The following is an 8,667-nucleotide window of genomic DNA, read 5'->3' on the forward strand; positions in this document are numbered from 1 at the left end:
AGATTCGGAGGGATCGTCGCTTAAGGCCTACGCTTTCCCAGTGCAAATATAAACAGCAAACGGTTTTCTGATAGCTGCTCTATGGGCCTAGCATTTTGATGAGGGTATGTGAGACCGTAAGGGGACTGCCAAAAGCGTTCGGCAAACATTTGTCATAATATTTACACTTGATAAAACTGAGCACATAAACAACAAGCGGAGATCTTCTCGTGGGGCTATTCCGATCGTTCCCGAAAGCTACACATCTGAAGTCTTCATTTTTGTTGGAGGATGATCCTCAAACCACGTGTTGCGCTCACTTCACATGATCGTACAGAAGTACTTTTTTTACTGAGCTCAACCTACAGAAGAGTCTAGAGTAGGAAGAAATTTTAGTTTTTTTGTTAAAGTCTCTGAAATCTGAGTCCTAACAAACTAATCCTAACCACAACAAAATGGTCACAGCCACGTGTCCGTATCCGGACCCCCCTCCCTCAGTAAGGCTGCTTGCGCGTGTCCACATCTAAAACCACGCTCAGCCCTTAGCGCCAGCGGTTTACCGCATTGTCTAAACAAATCTAAACAGTTCCACTAGACCCGGAGGGGAAATATCAAATGATTCCCTCGCCCTCGCGTGGACGATCCCTCTTGACGCTCCCGTTTCAGTTCGAGAAGGGGGCCTTCTCCTACGGATTCGGTGGAGTGGAGTTGTTGTTTTTGTTTTTTGGGGTAAGTGTTCTCAGATTTTCCCGTATCCGTTGGGCTGGCTACCGAATTCCGTCTCGCAGCGACCACCGATCGTAGACCACCGTGGTGTTGAAGAAGCGGGCGGGCGTTGGGGGGGGGGGGGGGCGAGAAGACGAGTGTGGAGATGTCACTTGAAGTTGATCGCTTCACATCTCGAGTACAGTGCTACGAGCAATTGTGTCTGTGTGTGGTGTGCTGTTGGATCTTCAACGGTGAACGCCATTTTAAGCAACAAACCTCACACAAACGAAAACGGGAAGGGACGAAGCATAGCATGGGGGAGCGTAGGGATGGATGAGTGTTTTCGGCACGTGGAGGACCACCAAGGCAACACGCTTCAGATGCATTCAAATGAGGTTGTGTTTGTTGTGTTGTTTTGAGTTGTTTTCGTAAGATCATCAACGACGTTGTTGTTGAGCAGTAAACGAATTGCCGCCAGGCGCGTAATAGAGATTATGTGTTGCGCCTAGTTCAACGCTCAACGAAGTGAACTAGTCGAGATCTTGATCAAGATTTTCTTTAAAATATTGTTTCGGATATTTGACAGTTGCACACCAAATTGAAACATTTTTTAATTGTTTTATAATTTCTATTTATTTCTTTTCGCTACATCTCGTTGGTTGCTCGCCTTAACGTCTAATGAGATAGTCACTTACATTTAACTCTTTTACTGGATTTCTCCTTACTTTCCTAACAGCAAAACAAAACAAATAAGATGGCGTGACACAGTACGCACATTAGCTCTATTCAGATTCCCTAGCATTATCTACATCCCTAAAGAGGGACACCAATAAATTATTCTAGCTTGCTAGTCTGCTAACCTAATACACTAGAACCGTCCAAAAAAGCATGAGGTTCCTAACAAAGCTCAATCCTATCTTACAACCGGCCCTAAGAAGTCTGCCAGACAGCAGTTTTCGCCTTGTATCCCTGACGTCCTGAGGAGGTGTTTGGCCTTAAAAATAATTAACAGTCTGACAATATTCCTTGAGATGAAGAAATTTGGATCGATCGTATTACATAAAATGTAGAACGAATAGACAGGGGATAGGGCAGCAGACGGCCATTTCTGGACGGTCACATTCCACACCGCCTGGCATTTCGTTCTAACCAATTGCACTCGCTGCTTCTACCCGATGCCCTGATGTTTGAGCTTAACGCTCACAAATGCGCTCGCTGCTTCGTTCTGCTTCTACACCTTCAAACAAATGTTCGCACCCGACACACTTCCACCACCCGGTGTGTCTCACCCCCGTAAGTAAAGTTCTTACTAAGCTCACCGGGATCATACAATCAAACAATGGTGTCCACTATTGCCTCCACCGCTCGATCCGGCCCAGTCACAGGCACGCATCGTTTGCTCAGTCACTTAGTACAAAAACACACGCCACGAACCGTCGAGCACGCTGCAGAAGATGGAGATGTTTGCCCTCCCTGTAACTGTTCTTTCTTTCGGGGCTGTTTAGGGGATGGATCCCCTCGCCAGCTCACAGCCATGAGCACGCAGTCTTTCGAGCAACAACCACTCACCTCCGATGATGCTGTTGGTGCAAACAATTCACACCCCGCGAGCGTCTACCGATCATGTCCGAGAATGGCGGAGATGCTGAAGGGGAGTTGATGCTGGGGAAGATGCTGCTGCTGCTGCTGCTGCTGCTGGTGCTTTTTGTTTGGGCTATCCTCCTCACTGCTGCTGCTGTTGATGGTGGGTGTCCGGGGTGAGGGAACTGGGAGGGGAAGGAACTCACGGCGTGCAAACTGTTGCAGCTGCTGAGCTGCCTGCACGAGCGCGCTCTGTTCCAGACTGGGCGATCCTCCGCCCGTCTGTGAACGGGCGAACGAAGGGAACATGAGGTCCATCCAGGAGCCTCCACCGGGTTGCGGTAGCATCGGATGGCCGTGGGACAGATGGTGAGGATGCTGGGCGGCAAACAGTCCAGCGTGCATCGCCGGATGGTGGTTCTGGTAGAATGCACTTGCCGCCATGGAAGAAGGTGAAGGACGCACCGGAGATCCGAAGTCATCCACCACTAGCGGTGAGCTCGTCCCACTGGACGATCCATCACTGACGGAGAGTTCACTGTCGTCCAAGGAGGACAGGGAACCGGCAAGGCTGCTGGTGCGAGGACGCTTTGCTTCCGGGCCCGTTTCCTGCCCGTCAGACTCATCGTCCTCCTCCGAGCTGCGGCTTCCAAGGCCGGAGTCGGGTGACATGAGGAGTCCTGCCTTGCGCTTGCACCGTGACTGGCCCGTCTCCCGGAATCCTTTCGCGAATGGGTTATTGTCGATCTTCAGTTTCGTGATGCGATCATTCTAAGAGAAAATTATTGGAAAAAACGAAGCAAGAAGACACACGTTTAATTAAGATGCTTTAGGAAAAGTATGAGGAGGACATGAGATCCTCTAATTTCTGGGTGAAATTCCTGATGAGAGAGAGGAAAGGTATCAATACTAACCTGATAGGCAGTTACAGCGACGAACTCCGTCTCGGGGAAGGTGAAGGCTTGCTGTGGTGCCCACGGGATTTGGGTAGCATCTGAGGCTTTGATGACGTGAATACGAGGTTGGTATTTGTGCATGCTGGTCAGGACGATCTGTTGAAGATAACAAGAAAGCATAAAGACGTTAGACATTGATTTCTTCACACTCCCAGGAATTTCTTGGCGAATATGAATACTTACATGACCATTGCTGTCCAGCGTATTGTTGGTAAGCTTCACCTTGTTGAAGACGATCGGTTGCGACGTCCAGTGGGACCCGAGTGCTGGCCCATCCGGATGAAAGTAGATACGCTGGGGACTCTGCGGTTCGGCACCACCAGCCGGCACCCACTGGGATCCGCTGAACTTGAACCGACAGTCACTGATTGGGACCATCTCGAGCAGTATGAAGTAGTTCTCCTCCGCTTCCAACCCATTAACGGACAGTCGCATCGAGGGAAACATACGTCTGGAGAGAGAGAGAGAGCGAGAATAGAGCGAGATAATAGAAGATTAGAACCGGTTAACTTTCGCTATCAAGATGTGCGCCGAAGGATTCTTGTCCGTATCGTTTGATGTCTGTTTCATGTGAATCACGTCTCCCGTCTCGACCATGGAGGAAGTCACAATGGCACGAAACAAAAGCGGTCGATCGCGATCGCGTTTTTACGACCACCCCAATAACCAATTTAGCTCAATCGTTACAACAAAATATCGCGGCTCGAAACCAAAAAAGAAATAAACCGGCCAACTCCAAAGGGAGTACGAACTGGGCCCCAACCGAACACCGGCGGTCTCCAGCCTTGGGAGTGTGTTTTGCTTAATTAAATTTTATTGGCCAAACCTCCGAGCACCCCACAAAGCCCGGACTCACCCCTAACACCACTTGTGCGCTTCAATCTCCGCACGGAGATTCCGACAAAAAAACCGCTCGGCGACGCTCTTTTACGAGCTTTTATGATTTGTGAGTGATCGTAAAAACAAATTTTAACTATATTCGATTCGAGTTTTCTTTCCCCCCGTTTCGTTTCAATTCCATTCTGATCGAGATTGCTTCCCCATGACGCCCGGAGACGCTCGCGCGATGCTACCTTAAGAGCGGCGCGCTGTCGATCCATCCGATCGTATATAAATTAACTTGCTCCGGATTCGGATCAGCGCATCAACAAAAAGCTCGCGGACCGGTGGATCGAGGTGATCGTGTGAAATGGATAATAATCGATCGGCTCGACCCGGTTCCCTGTACGGGTGGAGACGGTGGAGGTGAGGCGCCAGGGACTGGCGGCCAATTCAACCACCATGGAGCGGGAGACCCCTTGCTGGGACATCTGACAATAAACACTTCGTTCGTTTAGCAACAGTTCGGCCTAAAGCAGGAGGCATGAGACTGGGAAGAGCGATTGGAAACATGAGCGCGACATGACATGGCGGTACCGACCAAAAGGCAACACGCGGATGGTCCAACTGTGTCCTAATAGGTCGTCTTTACGAGTTCTCCTGAAGTTCGTTCCAATCGATCGCAAGACTCTTGTTCTGAACGATTTCTTGGGGTTGTGCGCAAAAATCAGTTCCACGCCATCAATTTGTTTTGTTCAGTATAATTGATTACCAAAGCTTTAGCGTCGGATCCAAATAGTGCCAACACTCGGAGATGCCACCAAGTGATCGTATAATAATACGTAGAAAGTGAAAAGTGTGATCCTCTACTAATCCTCTTCACAATCTGCTTCTGATCACTGGCGTTTATAGCCATCGCAAGAGGGTGGACCGAAGCTACATTAGCATCATCCAAAGTTCCTCGCAAGTTCTTCGCAAAATAGCTAATGAAGAGCAAAACAATAAAGAAAAATAAGGCAAACAGAAAGCTCTTCCAGAGCAGCCTGAAAGCAAACAGAATTTGGCGCCAGCAAAAGGCAAACAAACTTATATACAGATCGATCTTTGGGCTCGAATTGCCCGGAGATCTTGGGCAGTAAAGTTAGAGCAATTCCAGAGTTGCAGACAAGGTAAGAAAGACAGAGAGAGGACCTCGCATCACGCAACACCAGACCAGACCTCATCCGAACCAAACAAAAAAAAAAGCAGTTCGCTCAAACGCCGCACGTCAAACAACGTCTCAACGTGATCAGTTAAAAAACGGCAACAGAACATTTTCTCCGCCTCGACCTGTGTCTGGCCTGTGTGTGTGTTTTTATGAGCGTGCTAAAACAAAAAGAAGCGCACCAATAAAACACATTAAAAATCAAACGGTTCAAAAACGTGTGAAGCTAACAAGACGTACGCACGGGGGGGTGTTCGTGAGGCATCCAGAGAGGTGGATCGACTTTTCGCTTCACACCCGATGCAGTCCAAGCTGGTTGCATCAGGGTTGAAGGAAAACAGCCGGGCGAGAGGGAAGCAAGAATTATGATTATTGTCTCTGTAATATCCCGTGAAGTCGGCCCCTGGACTGTGTTTTGTGTGTCGGTATCGGAACAGGTCCTCTTTTTTTCTCCTGCCCTTGGCTTGCACTGAGAAGCCGAGGGAGCCTGGGACTCGGAAAGGAAGTGACAGCTTGAAGCTTTTTTTTTGCTTTTCGTGTCTCATTCTTTCCCTGCAACTCCACTGCATTGAAGTGGTTGCTTCCTTCTGGGCTTGGGCTGTTGTAAAATAGTCCTGCTTTCGGTAGGGTCAAGGTCTGTTTCGGGTTGTGCCGTCCGGGTCGGTGGGCTATTTGGGTTGTAAAATTTGGCGCCACCGTGTCATTCGCTGGTCCCGTGAAGTGTCTGATCGTCTGAAGCTTGTCTGTCTGTGAACTTTGAGTCGGACACTTACCGGCCACTCTTGGTGATGATCATCTCGGTACCGATCTTGTGGAACTGACTCCAGAGATCGCGGTTCTGCAGCTTGATGTCCACATCCGGCAGGGTGTTGTAGCGCGGCGGTATCATCAGTGGTCGGGGCGGTGGAACCGGTAGCATCGCCGGATACGGATCTGTTGGATGAAAGCGAGAAAGAACGAACGGACAATTAGTGCGTTGCTAGGGGTTTCGGACCGGCCAGTTGCATGCTGACTCATTACACAGTTTGATTTGTTTGCTAGCAGCGATCGCGAGGGAGAGAGAGTGAAGCAAACCAAGCTACCGAGGGACTTAACGCTTGAGCGAGCAGAAGGCTCCAAACAGTGTTTCTATTGCCTGGGTGCTAATGATTGTCCGATATTTACGTCATTATTTTCCCGATTCGGTACGCTTGTTATGCTCGGGACGGAAGAGAGAAGGCCAGACACGGAATGTGTTGATTAGCTTCAAGCAAGCTTCAGCATGAAAGCGAATTTAAATCCGAACGTTACATCTGTAGCTTCGGATAACAGTGATAACATAATTGAAACATAAATCGCACCATCGCAAATCATCGCTAATTGATGGTTCACACGCGGCTAGGAGAAGGCCTGCCAAGAGGCTTCCCATGCTGAATCGGCTCGCGTATCGATCAAACACCGTCGGCAAAAGAAAGGGGTGTGTGGTGGAATTTAAACCATTCCCGAACACACCACATTGCTATGGTTTCTTCCAACGGGGGCGTCTTCTTGTTTGGGTATGTGTCCCTTTGCCAGGAAAAAAAAGGCAGACGTAACATACGAAAGGCGTCCAAATGATTGATAGCTTAAGTAAGGTATGTCAAGTTTTGCACGGCCGCCGTGTGATTCGATTTGTTTGATTCGCTTGCAGTTCGCCAACGAGAATTGCCCCCTCCGGGTGTCAATCAACCCAAACCACCGATATGTATCAATCCGAGCGGTGTGTAGCTGCGAATCGCCAACAAACATGGCTTACCTGGCAAACGCTGCATCTGCATCCGGTAGAACTCCGTCTGGAGCGCTAGGTGATGGTGCATCCGTAAATCCATTAGATCGGCGGTCATTTTATGCGTGCAGGAGGGTGGTGGTGGTGATGGCAGTGCACTTTCGAACGGATTGCAACGTTGCACTTGGCCTCAGCGGCTCACACAAACACCGACACACAGCAGGAACACTTGTAAAACTTCACACAACAGGAACAGTTGTTGTTTGAATGGAATCCACGTTCAATTTTTGCACTCGTCCCACCACGATTCTCACTCGTAAGTCTTCTCAGTGTACTGCCGATGCAACTGATGCACTCATTGATTTTTGTTTTTTTCTTGTTGTTCAATTCTGAATAAGACAAAACTGCACTACGAACACTTTCGAACCACAAATCACTGTCCACCGAAATCTTCTCGTCCGTCACAACTTGAACCTTAATAAATGTTGGTTCGCTGACGTTTGTTTTTTTTTTTGTTTCTGTACAGTCTTCTACTTGCTCGTCCAAGACACGCGACACAGAGCAACGCACACCCGCACGGTTGAAGGTTCGCTCGGAAAATAAACTCCGAACAAGTTCTGGTTTCGCTCGTTACCCTGGGGTGCGTGGTGCGTACATGTATGCTATGCTTTTATGCTTCACACACACCACCAACAACATCGGTTGGAAACCAGTTTCGCGGTTCGTGTGAGAAGGGTGATGGTCTGTCTACTCTCTTTCTCACGCACACAGTATGTGGCTGAAGAGCAAAGTAGGCGTGTTTTTTTCCCCCCGTCAAGTGCGAGTTTAAAATGAAGAATTTCTTAAGAGCTTTCGGTAGGAGAAGAAAAAAAAGGATCTTTTGGTTTTATGTTACTTAAGCATAGGAAAAAAAGTTTTTTTTTTTCTTTAAAAGACTCTCAAAACCTTGGAGTTGATTCGTCCTTTCAGATTTAATATGAAATCTTTCGTTAAAGTCCTCAAAAACTAAGGATTTTTCAAAGAGTTCAATAACAATTGATCGTATACGAAAATTTATTTTATGTCACTGAGCTACAATTCAATATTTTGATAAGAGACCATATTTTAATAAGAAAGTTAAATCTGTTTTTAACACTTATCCTTCTCGAAATTTCTCCTCCACAAAATCATTTCCCTTTGGTTTCGTTAACTTCCCTTGTGTTCATATTCCTGCCTTATACGGTGTGGACATTGCAAGTCCTTCAGAATCGACTACCCCGTTTACAGCATAAACCAACCTGTTCGCTAAAGTAAACCTTCCCATGCTACCCCGATGGCACAATTTTCACCCACCACACAATAGAGTCGCCCTCATGGGAGGAGCCGCAACACAATGCCGTCCATTTACGACGCATTGATGGCCATCGCTGGAAATCCCAGCCTCCATTTACACTGAATGGGGGCTTCCCCAGCAAGGATTCGATTCATCCCGTTCTGTACCCCCGGGACGCGCATTTCTCATACCCGGGCTATCGGTCACAGGAGGTAGCAAAAATGGTGAGCATCTTGTCCCCGAGTGCCCCTGGGAAACTCGGCAAGGGGCGCAAAAATCTCAAGTACCGATGCAATAAAACAATTACACCTCTCGATGGGTCACGTGGTCGGTTGGCAAGATGTCCTGCCAGGCATCGTCGATC

The 8,667-nt window shown here is 48.2% G+C and overlaps 1 protein-coding gene across 1 annotated transcript; it reads right to left on the bottom strand.

The window, feature by feature from the left end:
* Positions 1 to 1,293: 1,293 nt before the first annotated feature.
* LOC118510365 (T-box-containing protein TBX6L-like) lies at positions 1,294 to 7,612 on the bottom strand. Its single transcript, XM_036052074.1, has 5 exons — positions 7,022 to 7,612; positions 6,021 to 6,180; positions 3,408 to 3,675; positions 3,183 to 3,320; positions 1,294 to 3,039 (listed from the first exon to the last, which is right to left on the bottom strand). Exons 1-5 carry the CDS (start codon positions 7,107 to 7,109, stop codon positions 2,302 to 2,304), a joined length of 1,392 nt encoding a protein of 463 aa, XP_035907967.1. The 5' UTR covers positions 7,110 to 7,612; the 3' UTR covers positions 1,294 to 2,301.
* Positions 7,613 to 8,667: the final 1,055 nt, after the last annotated feature.

The sequence above is a fragment of the Anopheles stephensi genome, chromosome 3, assembly GCF_013141755.1.
Source record: "Anopheles stephensi strain Indian chromosome 3, UCI_ANSTEP_V1.0, whole genome shotgun sequence".
NCBI classification, from domain to species: domain Eukaryota; kingdom Metazoa; phylum Arthropoda; class Insecta; order Diptera; family Culicidae; genus Anopheles; species Anopheles stephensi.